The sequence below is a fragment of the Dermacentor variabilis genome, chromosome 6 (assembly GCF_050947875.1).
Source record: "Dermacentor variabilis isolate Ectoservices chromosome 6, ASM5094787v1, whole genome shotgun sequence".
NCBI lineage: Eukaryota > Metazoa > Arthropoda > Arachnida > Ixodida > Ixodidae > Dermacentor > Dermacentor variabilis.
The window spans coordinates 116,822,133-116,842,068 of record NC_134573.1 but is presented as its reverse complement, the minus strand read 5'-3'; the positions used below and the strand labels follow the sequence as shown (position 1 = coordinate 116,842,068).

Below are 19,936 nucleotides of genomic sequence, written 5' to 3'. Positions count from 1 at the left end.
CCGTTTCAGTGGCCACCCTGTCGCGTGATTTCAGATGTGCATTCGCAAGCAGCCGCATGCAATTTAACCATTTGACCATCTGCATCCACAGCAATTTATTGCTTCGGTATTCCTTCGTGGGGACAGTGCAGTTTTGTTATAGTGAAATCGTATATACACATTTCGTTATATTGGAGTTCGGAATACATGGTGTTCTATGGATAAGCTTCTATATAAAAAGTTGAATACTTTGTTATATGGAGAATTTCATTATATTGAGATTATATTAGGGTTTAACTGTATAATTCGGTACATCCAAGACAGTTTGGTCAGCCACTCACAATACAGTATAGTATTTGCATTAGCGAGAAGACACACTTCAGTAGGTTTTCATGCACCTTCCCAAGAGGAGCTCATCATGATGCTCGCTGTACAGCTACGTTAGCACTCTAGGTGGGTGCATGGTGCCCTCTCTTGGCGGCCCTCTGGTTTACCAGGTTATGCTAGTGCCCAGTCGAACATGTCCTCAGAGGTTGTCCGTGCAGCATTTTGTGCCTCAGTATGGCACTTTAATTACAGTCGACTTCTGTTAATTCAACCCTGGCAGGACCGATAAAATTAATCAAGTTTTCCGGCTGGCCGGCGCAGAAAAAATGCCAAAACACACAGCTGATTCATTTGGCCGTATTTGCCAGAGTCTGAAATGCCCCCCAACCAAAAGCACACCCACTTTCTATGCATCCAAAGTAGAAAACTAACGTAGAAATTACCTTAACTCTTCTAAACGAAGTAAAAATGGTGGGCGGTTTCCTAAAGTCAGCTTCGCTGTAATTTGGGCGGTAGAACATCCGAACGCCGCTAAAGCGGTTTTGGTTTTGTATCCGATTGCATTGTGCAGGCAATTTTTGGCCCGATTTCCTCGGAAAACAAAAGGTGCTCATTAATACCACAATGAGACATTGTGAGAGGCCATTATTGCTTAAAAAGCTTCCTAGGGCTGGCCGAAAATAGGGTCTTTCGACGAGATGTGTGTTCAACACACTCACTGTCCTCTAAGCTCCGCTGAGACAGACACTGCCACGAAAGGGGCCATCATTGGGCTCACCATAGGGGTCAGGAATGTGCGTGCTGGCTGGTCAAGTTCGAATTATCCGGCGAATGCCAATTTTAGGATCAGAATAACGAATGTTTGGGCCCATAAACATGCATGGGGACTGGCCAGGACCTTCGGTAGGAATTGAATTAATGGCCGTCTACTGTATTAGCATGTTGGTCTGCTGTTGCTGTGTTGTGGCAGAATAATCGTGTCAATTGTGTGCAGTAATAAACAAAAAAACAACAAGAAACAAATATATCATGAAATACAAGTTATATTAATTTGCACAGCCATAAATAGGTAGCCAGCCCGCATGTGACAAAAACAAAGTGTACAAAGGGAGGTCCCTTCATGCAGACGACTCTGGCTGCACTTGCTGCAGCTGCTTCTGCTGGGTGAACCACCGTCGACCGTTCCGCACGTCCTCTTCCCACTGCTTTCTGTACATGGTGTAGCATCGCATTGCAGCCTGCGCATCTTGCACCTGTGATGCAAAAGTTTACATGCTGTTATTTTATCCTGACATGCTGCCTGATTGACAGACTTTCCAAGCAACCTTTCACTCATTAAAAAAATCTTAACAACATCTCTATGTAGCATGCACATTGCTTCTTTAGTAATGAGCGCCCAATACTGTCCTGTCAAGAACACTATGTCACACAGAAACCTGCATGCCATTCGTGACCGTAAAGTACTGGGAGCACTGCAGTAAGTAAGTAAATACTGTAGACGAAAGGAAGACAGACTACAATTACCATATGGGAATAATACAAGCCCCAAAGGATGAAAATTTGTCCTAGAGTGAGCCATTAAACGAACAAGTTAACCTAGATTGACAAATTACACTTTTGGAATTATAGAAGGGCTGCTCTTACTGTAACTGGTGCCATGGTAATGAATAAAAGGCACACGAACGACTGGCGGTAAGCTCGCACTGAAGTGCTTGCAAAAGATGTCAGATTTTGGCAGTGCCTACTCGGTGCTCGTTAAAGGGACACCAAAGGCAAATACTAAGTCGGCTTGGAATGTTTAAATACCTTTCCAGCAACCTCGCAACACTTATCTCATGCCAAGAAAAGGCTTAGTTTACGAGAAAATTGTATCCGAAGGGTCCGAATACTTTTTTTCGAAATTCAAATATCTCGCCACCCAACCGAGGGAGTGGTGACATTGCCACGCTATCACCGCCCTTTGCTGCCCTCGGTGAGTAAAACGGCACCCACAGACAGCAACACCGAGCCAAGACAGGGTGGTGGATTCGCCACTGCAACTGCTTTTTGATCAAGTGGTGTAGACCATTTGGGCATCTCGCGACATCATATGGAAGTTGAATTATCTGCCACTTGCAGTTTGTGCGAGTTTCACAAGCCAGCAAAACCAGCGCAGCACTATGCGATCAGAAAATTATTGAAACGCAAAAGCATGTTGTCAATGGCAATTTCTTTTTTTTAAACATGAAATGGAACTGGACACATAGCACTTTATTTCATCTTATAATACAATACGAGGATGTTTTTTGCAACGAGTAGTTGAGTACTAGTGACAGAATTTAACTGAGGAGTGCTTTCGTCATCGGGCAAGTATTTGAATGTCCTGGGGGAGTCTCTAATCATGTCCCTGTATTCACCTCAATTCCTCCATTATTGAGGCTTTATTCGCGATAATATTGACACCTTAGAGATTCTCAAGCACTAATCAATCACTTTAGCTTGACTTAGTATTTGCCTTTAGTGTCCCTTTAATTGTTTGCTCATAGCGAAAATGACTACATTCGAAACTAAGCAAAGATTCGAGCTAGCAACTTGGACCGATATTTTCTCTGCAACAAAGGAACAAACGTGAAAATGCTTTGAAATCTTTGTCAGAGTGCCATTATAGATGCTGTGGCTTAGGCATTGAATTTGCAAAAGGAAGTTTTACTTCCATTTTCTCCACTAACCACTTTCAGTCAGAAAGCATGTTTTGAAAGAACCATCTACAAATCTATTTTATTAGATGTCCTTTTCAGAGTTCCCTTTAATTGAACATTAAATGCCTTAAACCTATTTTAACACCATATCTGTATGCCTCAGTCATGTAAATCATATGAACAGCTAGTCATCATCGTCAGCCTAGTCATAGTCCATTGCATGACAAAGGCCCCTCCCGGCAATCTTCAACTGCCTGTCTTGCACCAGCTGACCCCATTCTATGCCTGCAAATTTCCTAATTTCATTGCACCACCTAGTTCTCAGCCATCCTAGACTTCGCTTTCCAAGAGTTTCCTACTAAAATTCTGAGAGCGAACACTGGTACTGCGATTGTGCAGCTACCATAGAAATGGAGGTTAGTTCATGGATTTGTCTGATTTACGTGCCTGTTAACTCCAGGAGTTCTCATGGCTTTATCCTACACTATACTACGCTTTATCTGCCTTTAATGGCATAAATTTCGAAGCAATCATATTTTTCCACACACAGAAGGCAAGCACACTCTGTGCACATGCACAAGTTTTGAATCATTGCATTTGTAACGCATTATTTTGTTGAAAATGATCAGTTTTGCAAAGTCAAAATTCTGTTTGAAGCCGCAAGGATGAAGTTTCCCATGCTGGCTGAACAATCGTACTAGCACCTCCCGTAGACAATAGCGCCACAGCTCCCTCCAGTAGGTTTTGTAGGAAACCTTTTGGCGCTTCCCTTTCTCCTTGGAAACCATTCTGTAACTCTAAAAGACCGTTGGTTCTCTACCCTAGGCATTACATTGCCTGCCAAACTCCAGTTCTTCCTCTTAATCTCAACTAGAATACCTAGAACTGCTAGCATTTCACAAGAAAGGATGTGCATGAACCAGAGTGCCTTCAACTATCGCCACAGTGACCCATCACACCAAAGTCTATCTGAAGTATAAAAGCAGTCTATCGCTATATCTGCAACAAAGCGACCCACACTTCATTTGGCCTGTATCATCTGCAGAAGCTGCTGCTAGTTTGGTTCAGTTCTCACGACAGTGAGAAAGGGTCGGAGCTCGTCACTGACCGAACTGTGTTCTCCCTGCTGGACCTTCACTCCCAGGATTCGCTCTGAGAGGGCCTTGAGAGACGGCGTTCGGCCGCCAAACATGGTCCGGAATGGGCGATAGGCGCTTGTGTCTCGTATTCGTCGCTTAGGATGGGACAGAAAGAGCACCTGCACAAACACATTGTCAATGACGCGCAAAGATTAGAGGGACGTGAAAGGAGAAAGACAAGTGTACAGCTCCTTCCCAGACTTCGGAATGCCTGGAATCTAACAAACTCTTTTCAGGGCTAAGAAAATCATAAAGGGCCCTCGAAGCAGAATGTTATAGCCGCCTGTTATCCTGTCTGGTGCAGTGGTCCCTGTAGGAATTGTAGTGTTTTACAATAAATATACCACATCGAGAAAAGCCAACAAAGCTATTTTCAGAAACATGATTGTCAGCAATGCTACTTACATTACATGTCAACTCTGTGCCATAGATAATTATGGCTCTCCCTGAAATTTCACAAATGTCCATGTGTTGCATCACATTGACATTAGGCCTCAGTGCTCTATTTTTGGATCCTGCTGCATAATTCAAATAACCTGCTTTGGATGAGAAAAATAATCTTCAAATAATATATAGCCATATTTCAAGCCTTCATGATTGTGAATTAAGAGATCTAGAGAACCACATGCTACTTGCAAACACAGAGCTTTTGGCAGTTCATGAGAAAAACCTTCGATTCATTGTTATAAGCTCCAGTGTGAATTTTTTTCTTGATTTTCCCCTAACTTCTGCCACTTAGATGCACAGAAACTTTTCACTGCATTAAAAAAAAATTCAGAGCAGGCAGGGCTGACAGCTCAAGTCATTTTCCAGCCTGGACTTAGCAGTAAATCATTCTTATGGCTTGCTGCCATGACTTGTTGCTAGAACTACCTCCTTGCTATGATAACCTTATGCATCCTTGCTCAAAGGCCACTGGGGAAATGGTCTCCGCTGCTAACCTGGCACTAAGATTCTGGTTTAGCGATTCTTACTATTCTTCATTTTTATTATTATTATTTTTTTCGAACTACCTTTAAACAATGTATATTTGCGGTATAGTAATGGAATATTCGACTGGTTATCTCAGAGCCCTCTGGAGGTATTACGAAAGTTGTTCGAGACAGCTTTAAAAGTGTTATGAAACACTTTCCAAACTGGCCTCGCTATTAAAGGACGCTGTCTCACAAATCTCATGTCACAAAATTTTTTTCACATCCTTCAACTATAAGTGAAGCTATTGCAGCGATACCTGGCATTCTCTTTCTTTTCCTCTATGCTAGAATGCTGGAAGCTACACGGTGGAGTTCAAGTGTCACGGCATCCTGTGGCGGCCACGGTTGACTACGCTACACGGCACACCAATGCCACCTCTGAGGCCACATGCAGCTAACACAGCTATGCGCAGTTCAAAGGTGAAATGAATTTTCTGCCTTTTTGAGATTGCAGACATATATCTATATATTGTAACGCACAGTTGAGTGACGCTACTTTAATAACATTACATTGGGCGAACTTGTGCCCGACAAACAGCTAAGCGAGAGCCTCGCTAAAACGTCCACAGTCTCTTTCGCCGCAGTCCCGCACTTCTTCTCTCGTGTCCCGCGCTCATAACACCTTGCTCAGATTGCGCGTGCCTTGCAAGCCCGAGTTGCCCGCTTCATTGCTGCTATCTTTCGCAGGTAGCAGTAAACAGCTGGACGGACGCAGGAAGCGGCTGGCGCGCGTAATTTGAAATCATGTTGTGTCAATATATTTCATTTATTTAACTCAATATTGGCAATTATGCAATACTGAGAATGCCCTTGTGATCACGAAATCAGCCAATGGCATTGGGCTAGTTGCTATTGATGATGCTGCATGATGGCATTTCGGAAGTGAGAGCAAACAATTTTTTACTGTTTTTGACGTAGGATTGCAAGTTCCCTGCTGCGTGCAGTGCAGTAATATTTAGCTCGCTTGTTTACTGCAGCCTCCACGACAGATGGGCAACGTTTTCTTACCATGTTTAAAAAGTGTTTCAGAGCCCCTTTAAAGCTGTATTACATAAACAAGTGGGTCTTAGTAATACTAATAACATGCCTTCATCATCATCATCAATAGCCCTTGTTTAAGCTCATAGTAGAACTTAACTGCCGATTCACAGAACCTTTGCAGCACTCACTACCAGAGCAATTAAAAGAGCCATCAATGTGCCCTCTAGTTCACTGTAGTATAGCTGCATTGTTTACGAGATGGACACACGCACTGTTAAGGCTCACGCACACGATTTTCGAGCGACGGCGACAAGCTACAGATTTTGCTGTCGTCGAGAGCAATCCGTCGCTGTCACTTGTCGCGGCCCCGGTTTTAAAGCGAAGCTTTCTTTGCCTCTTCTTTGACTTTCCCACTGCTGCTGCTGCTGTGGTTGCTGCGGTCAGGCACAATGTGATGGAGGAGGTTGGAGGGGTGGTTCAGAGCATGTGTATACATAACAGGGGTGAGTTAGATTGGAAAGGTGAGGCTAGAAACTCGTTTTCACCCCACCGCGCCGAATGTGCACAATGCCCTCTGGAGCTCTCTGGCCATTGCCATTTTAGCCTCTTGACAGCAGTAATTATCAGTGACTCTCCTCAGAAGCATTGCAGAAACTGCAGCGCTTCCCATTCTACTAACGTGCGAGTCCAGAGGGGACGTAGATAGAACTGTAGAGAGGAGGGAGGAGAAGAGGCAGTTACCATACAAGAGGTGGGGGGAGGGGGATGAAGGTGACGTGAGAAGCCAAGGAAACCCTACTACTATATGACAGCGGTTGCGTGGAAACTGGATAAGCTTAACTTCAAGATACGGTACAGTACGTTGCTGCTATTTCTAAAAAATAAACACCGCAAATTTGTCAAGCGGACAAACTATGCAGGGCATGCAGAAGCAGAGCCGCGTTAATTAAAACGCACCGCAGGGTACAGGCGCCACTACGGAAGCGGTTGTTGCGTCAAATCAACACTTCTGTGCCCGCTGCAGTAGCTTTTTGGCTATGGCATTGCTAGAGGGCGTGGATTTGATCCCAACCGTGGCAGTTGCATTTCAATGGGGGCAAAATAGAAAACGGACCTGCACTTAGATTTTGGGACACGTTAAACAACATCGCAGTGTCAAAATTAATCCGGAGTCCGGCACTATGGCATGCCTCATAATCCAATTATGGTTTTGGCACGTGGAGCCCCATAATCCAATTCAAGTTTAATACTTCTGCCACAATGCGATGTGCCATGTCAGGCAATGACTATGCTCAACCCTCTCAGAGGTTATGAAAGATGGCACAAAACAATGCCTCAAGCAAACACCTCTCCCTGCGTGTTCTGTGTACTACACAGACAAACAGCACTGGTGCCTGCAAGGTAACATTTAACAACTCACCACTCTCGTGTTAGACTAAACGTCAAAGAAATTAATTTTAACTGTAAACATCATCGTTAATTATCATCAATCAAAGCATCCAGCACGGAAAGCTTCGCTTACATCGATTCCCACAGTGCGTGGGATCTGCACAATTTTTTTGGCCAACCAGAAAATTTCGCTTGTCACCCTGATGTCTGCAGGGTGACAGCGTGATTGCACAGCAACATTGGGAGCAACCAGTCCGCTTACTTTGATCTAAATTCGCTCTTGCAGTTTGCTTTCTGCCGTCAGAGAAAAAAAAAGTTAAATCAGCCATTGCTTTATCTCATCTCAAGCTGAGAAAAGAAGTATCAGCGTTGTTTTGTAGTTATTAGTGAAAACAGTTGTTGGTTTTGACACTGCTAGGCCTGAGACGCCACCAAAAGCCGCGAAAGTGTTTTGAGTTTTCTTTAACAGATGGCACCACAGCATTTTCCGCTGGCGGCTTGGAACTGATTTTCACTGACGAAGCTAGCACCAATACGCCTTTGTTAAAACATTGATCTCTTAGTATGTTTGCGATTTCTTTATGGGCGCACAGATGTATTTATTCAGACAGCAATGTAAATTTGTGGATACATTTTTCCATAATGTCACGTGCGTGTGGTTGCTCCACGCAGCAATGCAACAGTGCCTGCTTGTCGCATCGCTTATCGCTTGGATATCACATGCATGTGGTAGCCACTTTAGAATAGCTTTTGAGTAACATAACCTAGGAGCCACCTGTTAATGCCCCTTGGCATTACCTTCACTGCAATGACACTGAATACAATGTGGAACCTATCTGAAACCAGCCAAGCTAAGAACAATATAACGTTAAAAGAAATACTTTCAAACTAGAATTCTTTACTGCCACGGTTAGAGCTTTATAACTGCTACAAGGGATTAGAAACATCTAGACAACCTCCAAGCAGTTCACTGAACAAATTACGGAGGTAGCAGCAACTTAGACAGTTCTATGCTATAGCCTATGAATGGCCATATAGACGCATAAAAAGGCAGTGTAGACACAAAGTGTACATTAAACAGTTCAGTTCAGTTTGCATGAAAAGCGCTGCTTGAGCTTCTTATGTACGAACAAACTGCGATGCCCCACCTTTAAGTCATGGTGCACGGCATGGCCAACAAGGATGCGGCCATTCAGTATTTCACTCACTTCCTTCTGGACTTTACTGAAATCCTCAGCTGCAAAGGAACCAAGCAAATCAAACTTCAATTAGACCTGAGCAGAGATGCCTTAAAACTGTTAAGTGCCAGTGAAAACACTGCATCAATATGAAATGGAACACTTGAATCCTTATTCAAACTGCTGGCGAGTCCGCGCGACAGATGCGACGCAAATATTCTTACGTTAACACAACACCTAGGGTGCGATCTTGTATGCGTTGCAAAATAGAACGGAGGCAGTCTGTTCCACCAAGCCGCACACGATTGGTCAATTTGAACTGTGACGAATGCCACGATGTCAACTGTGATGGGATTGCTGCTGTCATTCATTCCGTGCCGTATGCTATCGGACGAATGCAACAAAACGGACCGCCTATTTCATGACGTAAAAAATGGACCGCCTCCGTTCGATTTTGGAACGCGTACAAGATAGCACCCCTAGTCTGCCTCCTGATGCAACATGCTGCACAATACAATGCAACAGTGCTACTACTTTTAAATTTAGCTTTGTCTTCTGCATATTAATCTTCAACCCGACTCTTATAAGCTCTCTGTTAAGGTCCTCAATCATTTGTTGTAACTCATCCCCAGTGTTGCTGAACAGGACAATGCCATCTGCAAATCGAAGGTTGCAAGATATTCGCCATTGATCCTTACTCCTAAGCCTTTCCAGTTTAATAGCTTGAATACTTCTTCCAAGCATGCAGTGAATAGCATTGGCGAGATTGCGTCTCCTTGCCTGGCCCCTTTTTTATAGGTATATTCCTACTTTTCTTGTGGAAAATTACGGTAGCTATGGAATCTCTGTAGATACTTCCTGTACTTCTTGATTACATAGTGCATGCTTTAGGTCTTTCATACAATGTTTTGACACATAGCTGTAACATTGTCTTCATCATTCCAACCCTTTATGTGCCCACACCTTGTGTAATGTCCTATTGGAACCCTTGAGGCACAAAAAAAAGCAAAAAAAAGAACTCATCCTCGCCTATGAATGGCTGTACGAACCCACACCCAGGCCCTTATCATTAGCACAACAATGTGTGTTGCTAGGCCAACTGGTTCATACTTGGAAGAAACAAAGCACAACTTTAGTGATGATGACAGAAGGGACACACAAGACAGACAATGACATCCAACTGGATTTAACTTTACCTGACATTTCTTAGCAAGCACAAAAGTGGACGGGATACCCAAAGAATGAAAGGAAATGGTAGGAGCAGCGTGTTATGGACCTATCCTTCTGCATGCTGCGTATTAAAAAATGTTTCTGCTTCACATGAAGCTTAGTCACAAGTTTACACCCTTTTGTTGCTGTTGTCAGAGCTGCAAACTGCTCTGCTTCCCTTGTTACAAGCAGATTAAAATCGACCTAGTGCCAAGGTGTGACTACACTTTGCAAAACTGAGCAGAATTCAATGCTGCTATGTCTGAACAGCTTGCAGCCATTCCCCATCCTTGCTGGAAGGTGCAATGAACTTGCCTTTCTCCAAATCACTTGGTCGCACCCCACTCACTGCCGTCCGGTAGTCGACCACTTCCTCTGTGGGCTTGACAAACTTGTCATAGATCACATGGCCCATGACATTGACTAGTGAGACACGTGCCAGCACGGAGTCCTTGCCCTCGTGACCAACGCCCACCATCTCACAGTCCATGGCCACCACTCGAGTAGGCCTGTAACAAGGCCAATGTCATCTAAGGTACACCGCTTCAGGAATAGATGTCTTCTTTACAATACCATTTAGCATGTCAACATAATGCTTGTTTCAGCCTAGATAAAACACTTCTTTAACACAATGCAGTAAAGACCTTTGATATGAAAAGAGACCTCATTAGTGGTAGCAGACAACAAGAAAATAAATATAATAGAGTGCTGTTAATATGACTTGGCTAATTTGAATTTTCGGTTAATTTGATCTCGGCCGAAGATCCTGGCCAGTGCCCATGCATTTGTATGGGCCTAAACTTTCGTTATTTAGATTCTAAAACTGCCCTTCACCGGATAATCCAAACTTGACCAGTCAGCCCTAGGAAAATTTTCAAGCAACAACCGTAGCTCACAATGTCTGATTATGGTATTTATCCGGTTCTAATGTGAGCCTTCTTTTTTTCAAGAAAATCGAGCTGAAAATTGCCTGCGCGGTGTTCATATGTGTTACTCAATAACAATAATGTGCTCTGACAAAGCTGACTTTAAAAGACCATGTAGCAAAGCCGACTTTAGGAAACTGGCAGCTATTGTGGAACACATATTAAACCCTTGCTCATTTTTTCTTGCCCATTTTATCACGTGGGAGTCACATTTCTACTACCACGTGAACGCGCTCGTGCCACTGCTCCCACATTCGTTGGTATTAATTAATTAATTACACAAAGATGTAATCAATAATTGAGAAACACTTTAATGAACCGTCGGGATTTACCCAGTGATAAACACCGGGGCCGCACATTTCAGCTTCACTGGTTAACCATCTGTACAAAGTGCTTGGGCTGACAATTTTTTTAATGTTAGTTTTCTGCTTTGGATACATCGAAAGTGGGCACGCATTTGATTTGAGGGCATGTTAGGTTCGGGCAAATACTATCAGTGAATCAGCGGTGTGTTTTGAAGCTTCTTCCGCTTGCTTAATTCCACCAGTTGGATAATTAGATCAATTCGCTGGTCCCATCAAGGTCGAATTAACGGATGTCGACTGTATAGATGGCGAACAAGTGAGAATAATGTGACAATTCAGTGTTATCCATTAAACGAGCCACAGAATGTCAGTAGCGCTCATTTGCCCATTAATAACCCTTCAGCAACAATGTCAAGCCAAAGCCAATCACACTGCAACTAACTCTCGTATCCACAAGCATGCCTTCACTCCAACTAAATACCTTGACTCTGTTGAGCAGAGAACGCTGCTTATTAGACAAAGCTTACTAAGGCAGCAGCGCAGGAAAGACACGGACACAATAAACGTAATACTGATGCCACGAGCACTGATGGCTAGTGGCGTCAGTTTTAAGTTTCTTGTGTCCTTGTTTTTCCTGCACAGCTGCAGGAACGTTGAACCAACGTTACTACATTGAACCAACCAGCCAATCAACTCGTGCTGGACAAAGCGGTTGTTTTGCTTCCAACAGTGCTCCCAACAAATTCCTAAGCTATAATTTTGCAGGCAGGCACTTCCTGTGTCAGCTTGAGGGCGTGGGAGCCCCAGGGGAGTGTTTCTGAAGCAACTTCTGGTTGTAGTAAGTGAACCTGAGGTGACACCTTCGTCAAATACTTAAAATGGAGGTGTCGATGAACAGGAAAACAAATTCAAGGCATGCAGTGGATGTAGGTGTCACAATTGGCCACACTCACTTGTTGTAGGTGCCTTTCTTCTCCAGGCCAATGGCCTGGCCTGCAGTTTGCATGTTTTCAGGATCCAGCAGCAGTGGGTCGACGCCATCGAACCAGACTTCCTCTTTCCTGGAATGAAGTGAATAGATGATTCGGCGAGATAAGAGGTTACGTGGCAACTGGACAACTGGAGACAACTAAGTTCACGTACTTAAGCCTACCCGGGCATTGGGCGACTTGGCGGGACATGCTACACACGAACTACATAGACAATGCACAGAAAGAAATGGGTCGGTGCACTACCTGCAACTGATTTCATTTTGGCAATGCTATACACATACAAGTGCGTGAATAGAAGGGAGGAAAAAAAAATGTGAGAAAGGAACAAAGATAAATAGGCATGAACTCCCTCAACTTCCTAATTGCACTGCCATGCTCAGGAATCTTATCTTGTTTTCATACGAAACAACAATAGGACAGAGTGTAGGCAATCTGGACATTGTACTAATGGAAGAGCTGGAGTGTGCGAAAGGTCATTAAAATCAAACAGATTACACATTCCGATATGAGGCAAGGCCAGTAAATGGGAACAAAGGTCAAAGCAGATCTAGATAATCAGGAAAAGCAACGATGTGATAACGCACAAGTTGCTGGCAGCATGCTTCCACAAAAATGGAGTATGTGCATGAGTGATATGCTTAATGATTTTTTACAAAAATTACACAGGCTGTGGGCGCAGAAAGCACGGTTTCACAAAAGGGAAAGCCATCACTAACTGAAAGACACCTCTAAGTGCAGTGAGAAAAATATTTATTTCGGGGGTTTTGTGTGCTGAAAGCACAATCCAATTTTGAGGCATGCATAGTAGGTGACTCTGGATTGATTTTGACCACCTGAGATTCTTTAGCATGTGCCTAAATCCAAGCACCCCAACTTAAATGCGCCCACTGCATCCAGGATAGAAACTGCAGCCTCAAGCTCAGCAGTAACAGCCACTGGGCTACTGCAGCAAATGCAATAGGGTGAGGTGGTTTGTACGAGTCAGGGCCTTACAGAGACACTAAAACACATTAGGTTTCATTGGTTAATATTAAATATCTGGCGTACCAGAAACCTCAGTCTTGCTGTGAATAGAGTCTTGGCAAGCCAGAAAAGAAGCAACAACTAAAGGCAAGCACGAAGTTTGCAAGTTAGCAGCTCATGACATCACGAGATTTATATAACTCCTTAGGACTAGTTAATTGAGAGTCAAGGAATACACAGCATTCTACAGGAACCGATGATGCATCCTGGTGAGTTTTAAGAATTGCATCTGAATAAAAACTACCTGGAAGTACAAAAATATCTTTAAATTAGTAATGTTGTACTAATGTACCATCCCGGCAGCTTGGGAACCAAATTCAAACAGAGAAACTTTTCTCATTTTCTCTGTGTATAACAACCAACTTTTCTCTCCCAAATAAACGTAAAATACAGCATGAAAAAAAAAAAAACACCACTGCACTAAATTAACTCAAAGGTCTATAAAGGACCTATGGACCTTTATAGTAACTATAAGTAACTATAAGGCTCTGCGATGGAAGTTTTACAAAGTGCATGTACAAGCGCTTACAAGTGTGTGTCTATAGTGCCACAGAACAAAACGAGATCTGTTGAAAGCAATGCACCGCCCCCATTTTTTTTTTTACACTACATGTTTGCTCTACTTGCTCATTCCATCACGAGTTTGCATAGCACTGGCAACAGTAGTGGCAGTAGCAGTAGATGCAGATGAGATAACAGCAGTAGTAATATTAGTAATAGAGGCAGCAAGAGTAGTAAATTCATATGTTACTATGCACAAAGCACTGTGACCACTTACTTGACTGGTGCTGACGTAGAGCAGTTCTTGCCTGCATTTTTCTTTCTGTTAGCTGCCTTCTCGGACACACCATTCTTGTTTTGGGGAGCAACCTGAAGCTTCTACAAGTGCCCCAACACCCCAAAAAAGACATATGAGTACAGTTCACAGACATAAAAGTGAACTGAACAGCATTTCTGAATTGCAAAATAGATGCCACTGCGCTAGCACACACCTAATTAAAAAAAAAAAAAAAGCTACTATGGGAGAAGCTCACCAGCACCTAGGGTGAGAAAGACCCTTTCAAAATTCCTCACTGGTTTTCCTTGCAATGCGCCATTGTCCAAGATGTGGTGGCTAGCACAGTGTTAAAATGACCATAACTGTGCAGTTAGTGCACTCCTTGCCATCATGCTTAATGCACGAAAGCAAGAACATGCGAGCCGCATAGTAATTGCCACTTGAAAGATGTGCTGGTTGCCATATTTTAGGCAATTACGAACTGCGTGAGAACCAGCTTGACCATTTTTTCAAAAGGCTCCTTTAGAATCTCGTTGTTCTTGCAAATCGCAGGACTTCGTCAAACCCGCAAACACCGTTTTCTGAATCGCAGAACACTTCGTCAACAGTGCCGACAGCTAAGGAGGTTCCTATAGCATCAATATGAAAAGTTTTGAGCAGAAAAATTGCAAGAAAAAAAAACTGACCCCTTCTGCACCCGAGCATGAAATTCTGCTTACTATTAAGATAGTGCAAAAGCAATTGACAATTTTTGATAAAGGACACAGCACTCTTTGTTATTTCTTAACTGTGGCAACTTATGTAGTGATGTAATCGGCATTGCTGTTCACATGTTGCTGACAAGCAGATCGTTGAATCCATTGCAGCGAGACGTGAGGCAGCGTGCGTGTGTGTGTGTGTGTGTGTGTGAGAGAGAGAGAGAGAGAGAGAGAGAGAGAGATCATCTAAGCTTTCCACTTTGATACTTATGAACAGCAAGGAAGCATCGCATAGTGCACAATAAGAGATGATTGAATTGTGCCAAGTCCAGGGACTATGGTAGGTGCGTGCATCTGATGCACCGATCCTAGATTAAGATTTCTAGCATATTATTTCTGCAACATGTGATCAAGCACCAACAATGCTCAATCCCATGCAACAATTCCCATTTCTGTACGTTCACCCATTCCTTATGTAGAAATATGCAGAGTTCTATGGTAAACAGTGGTGAATTTCCACTTCTCATGTCGTACAATGAGTGCGAGCTTTAGCACTCACAACTCCTGTTTTGGCTGCAGTTCAGACACAGCTCCTTTTCCATCTTTTGGCACCATTATGTTGTCTACTGGCACATTATGTTTGCAAACTGCTGTGCCTCCTATGTGAATGCACAATTTCAAGCTCAGCAACCTACGTCTATACAGCTGCCTCAAATAGTGCTTAGGGAGCATAACAACATGAAAGTGATGCATGGGCTAAGGGTGCAATTAGCTAGTCCAGAACCATGACATTGTTTAGAAGTGAGCCCAGTTGGTGTGAACCTAGAAGTGTGTGTGTCAGAGATTTACCATAAGCGTAACCTGCCAATGCAAGGAACTTTTGCACATATGCAGTGCGTGTCCCGGAAGAAAATCATCTAAACGTGGTACATCACATTATCGAAACACTCATTTGTATCCTAGTTTTGCACAAATTGTGTTCACTGTCTCTCAACTACTCCATTTTATACTTAGCAGATAAGGCTTCAGAAGCTATGCAAGTAATATAGTCACAGAAGTCGCAATCCACATGTTTCCCAGAGCAGTTGTTTTCTTTACCTGCGACGCTTTCCCTGGAATAACCTTTCATATGCTAGAACTACAACTTGTGGATGTAAGGTTGCGTCAAATTACATGTTATGGGTGTATTTTTGTGCTACCAGTATGCAAAATACCATGTTCTGGTTGCAAGCACAAGCAGTGTGTCATGGCCACTCAGTCACAGAAGCATGATACTCCGCTCGCTAGGCAGTATATAGATCTGCAACACGTACCTTGTGATAATTATGTCACTGTGTTGTGAATGCACGCTTGTATGTGTCCTTTTTCTTTGGGTTTTGTCGTCCCAGCCAATTAGTCCAACTATCTACACTACTATAGAGTACTGCTGCAATATTGCGTGATGCTAGGATGTCACAGATGTCAGGATGCAGTGCTCAGTATTGAAACGTGCACTTATTTGTAGGCTTTTTCAGAGGTGATTCATGTGCACTAATGTAGCTTAATTTCTTTTTCTGTTGAGAAACAAAAGCCTTTTGTGCTTTGCACTTTTCCATGAAAATATGCAGCTGATGTGTTGCATGAAGCAAGAGCACTGAATGTGTCTGCAATACACAAGTAGACAGGCTGTTTCTTGCTTAACGTATACAGTCCTGTTAGAAAGAAGGCAAGGCACAGGCACAATGTTATTTCCTTTTCCTGCCTTTGCCCGCTGTCGGCGTTATAGTACCACCTACATAAGTCTAAACTGGACCCATGTTCTCAGCCGCATTTGTTCATACGCTGCAGAACAAATTAAAGAAAAGTTGACTAAAAGACGACGTGCGACACAGCAAACTACTCACGCGCGCGCGCACGTACACATACACACACACACACACACGCATGCACGCACCCACCTACCTCCTGGAGAGCTTTCCAGTTGCTCGATGCGAACTGCAGTTTGCGTGGAAATGCTGTTTGGGTACGCGACACCGTCGACGATGTGACACTATCAGATTGGTTGCCAGCTCTGGTCTTGCCTTTCTTGGACGGCGAGTAGCCGTGCTTTAGAGCCAGCTCGACGGCGCTATTCTTGCCTTTGGGTTTGCGCTTCTGCTGGCGAGGTGTAGACGACGGTGAAGTCGCCATGACGCGTTTCGGGAAAATCTCGTCTTCGCGTACGGCAGCACGTCGACCACGTTTCCACGTCGCTCCAACGGTTTCGGTACAACCGCTCCCTTCGAGCTTGCGTCGTGACAACACAAGCACGGCACGAGGCGACCGCCAGTCCGCCTGCTGTCGGCGCCGCGAAGTGGGCTTCACGAACGCTCGTGCCACTGACGGACCACTGCGCGGACATGTGGCGACGAGGAGGACATTTTCAAATCAAGGCGAAATTTTAGCGAAGGTATCGCCATTACCATAACGCCGAAATAGAGTGTACTAGAATACGGTTCAGTGGCACGTGCGGCTGGGACGGTGCATGCTTTGCGGTGAGGCGCGCAGCGACGAAAAATACTATGGCGGCGCTGCGATCGAATTGTATGGGGCCGCATCAAGGTCGCGCCGTTGAAAACTGTTGCGATTCTGCTCGGCGGGGTCGTTCGTACTCACGGAGGAAGGAAACTAAGGAGAGGCCCTGACGTCACTCTTTGTGAAGCGAAAGTGAAGCCGGAAGTTGGCGTTGCTCATGGCGATGCTCCGCCTTTTGGGCCACCCTCCTCTCTTGTTTACATCTTTCGCGAAACCACGCCGCGCTGCGCGTGGTTTCGCGCGCGGAGTGCGCGCGCTCGCGCAACATCCGGCAGAGCACGGTGCAGGTAACACAGCGCAACAAGACACGGTGACTAACGCAAACCCGCCCACGCAGCGCCTTTGCCACGGCACGAAACCTACCAGAGCAACACGTGTGAGCGCTCAAAACCATAACAACGCCGCCATTGTGGCCCAAAAGGCGTGGCCATACAGCAAAAAAAAAAAAAAAAATTAAATAAATAAAAAAGCAGCAAAAAAATCAGAACCTACTACGTCATTTTCGCCACATTTTTCTCCTAGCGCGCGGAGGGGGTAGGGCCTCTCCTTAGTTTCCTTCCTCCGTGTTCGTACTGCTTCGCGCGCTACTGTTTGCGATCAGACCGCCCAAATGGTGTTTATAATTGGATATGACATGTATTTATACCTTAGGAATAGATGCCTTTCTTTCTCTTCTTTATTTCATTTTATTGATTTTTAATGCTGCTCGGTGACTTCGCGTGCATTGCGGTCGCAGTGTCGGCTTTCATTATACTATGTTATTGTACGGTTCCCTTTGGAGAACAAATATTTTTTTTGTTCTTCAAGCAGTATGTATTCCTCGTCTGTATTTTTCGCATATAGTTTTTCATCAGTAGGTCTTGCGAAGCGAAGCCGGAAGAAACATATGTAAACGTCCTGCTTGCCGCTTCAAACAAATAAAACATATCGGGCCCATCCGGCGCCCTGTACTCAGTGTTATGGGAAGTACTCCGATAGAGAAAAAAAAAACTACAGTGCAACATACCATTCATGTTTCCGTTTTCCACGCGTAACAGAACGCGGAGTAATTGGCACGGTTTTTTTTTTTTTATTGCGGACAGCACTCGGGAGCCGAAAACAGTTTTAGGTGGCGATTATATATGCTAATCTTTGGCCGGTAAGCCATGTCAAATTTTATGTCCAGTCCATGCTTAACAACGACAACAAAACTCAGTGCCAATGCACTCTGTGAAGGATTACCAGCGAAGCAGTGTATGTGGGTCCCTTAATGGCGAACTGCACCTCCGCCGCGGGTCGGCCCGGTATTGTACTATCTTCGGGATTGGCCCACGTATGCGGTATGCCGCATACGGCCCACGTATTGGCCCACGTATGGCCCATGTATGCCCACGTATACTCCTGCGTCACCTCCGCCTCGGGTCGGCCTGGCATTGTACTATCTTCGGGATTTTTCCTGCACGCGCACGCGATAATGGGGAAATTAGCCCTTAACACCTTCGCTGTTAAGTGGATATGGCGTTGCGCTGCTAAACTCGGGCTCACGGGTCCAAACCAGGTCGCGGAATTCGATTCGTAATTCTGTTTAGGTGCATGTTAAAGGACTTTACTAAATGTTTTACTTGCGTGAATCAAGTTTGCAGATTTACAGGCTGTCCCAAAATGGGGCGTTTATATTGAATGACAGCTAGGAACTTGTTCACCAGAACCGATTAGCACCCGTGCGTTAATTCTCACAGGAACCGGTGCGTCTCGGCGCAACACCCACGACTCTCCAGCAGCACAATCATTCAGACTAAGAGTTCTAACTTACAACGACTCCTCACCTTCGAGGCTTCAAAATTGCTGTTATTCCTTACATTCGAAAGCAAACGGCTATTCAATAATTTTTAATAGTGAATTCTGAAGTCTAATACGATCTGAATAGCAAATACCATTCGATTAGACTATATGTTTCTACTTCATTTCGCCTGCTGGCATGTTGAAGGAGATCGCCAAAGCAGCCACAGAGATTACTTAGGTAAAGACTTCCCGGTCTCCCCGATTGAGTCTGAGTACATAGGCAATATCTGGTCCCTAACACTGTTGTGCATATTAGCGTCCAATAATTGCCTTGATTCCTTTTCTTGGAAAGTCTATTGGTAATTCACCTGTGGCTGGTGCAGCTTTTAAAAGAAACACGCTCATTCCGGACGGGAGTTCTCACTTTTTCAATCACTGTGTTTAGAATATTTATAATTTTTCTCTTGCATATATGTCGTGCAGATATATGTCTATGTACTCTTAGATTTCACAGAAGTACATTGGTAATTTGCATCTCTTCGGGCCGTGCAGTTAATGAACCTAGTTTATTTCACTATGATATTGTTTTCTTTGATCATTGTCCCTGATAAATATTCCACCAACAAGAAACGCGCGTCAAATGACACGATATCAATAACGTTTTTTTACGTAGCTTCATGTTACAGATAGGCGGCCTCTTTGGCAACATACGTGTTACATATAGAAAACAACGTTAAAAACAGCCGCTCCCCTCACTAAAACTACAATTGATACCAGCCGACAAGAGTCGCGGGCGCACCAATGCAAGTAAAACCATAACACAATTTTATTGCACAGACTTTTTGCATGAAAAACTTGGCGTCCGTCAGCGTCCGCGCAACGAACGCGCGCTCGCTAGCAGACGACGCACTAGACAACGACAGCAAAATTGAAGACGTCGTATTCTGTAACACATGACTGAAATATATATACGTGGCAAAAATGTGTTAATAAGAATTAGCAGTGGAAATAAAGCACTATTATAAGAGCGTACGCGCGCAACCGGT

General features: G+C 44.1%; 1 protein-coding gene across 2 annotated transcripts; it reads right to left on the bottom strand.

The window, feature by feature from the left end:
- Positions 1-1,331: 1,331 nt before the first annotated feature.
- On the bottom strand, positions 1,332-17,073 carry LOC142585085 (uncharacterized). Of its 2 annotated transcripts, none has more exons than XM_075695584.1 (7): positions 16,518-17,073; positions 13,879-13,979; positions 12,039-12,146; positions 10,170-10,363; positions 8,616-8,704; positions 4,003-4,242; positions 1,332-1,559 (listed from the first exon to the last, which is right to left on the bottom strand). In XM_075695584.1, the coding sequence occupies exons 1-6, from the start codon at positions 16,743-16,745 to the stop codon at positions 4,039-4,041; spliced, it is 924 nt and encodes a 307-aa protein (XP_075551699.1). In that variant the 5' UTR covers positions 16,746-17,073; the 3' UTR covers positions 1,332-1,559; positions 4,003-4,038. The 2 variants fall into 2 exon arrangements, with proteins under 2 accessions (XP_075551699.1, XP_075551698.1); XM_075695583.1 differs by having other exon boundaries at positions 4,093-4,242; positions 16,518-17,068.
- Between the last annotated feature and the right edge of the window lie 2,863 nt (positions 17,074-19,936).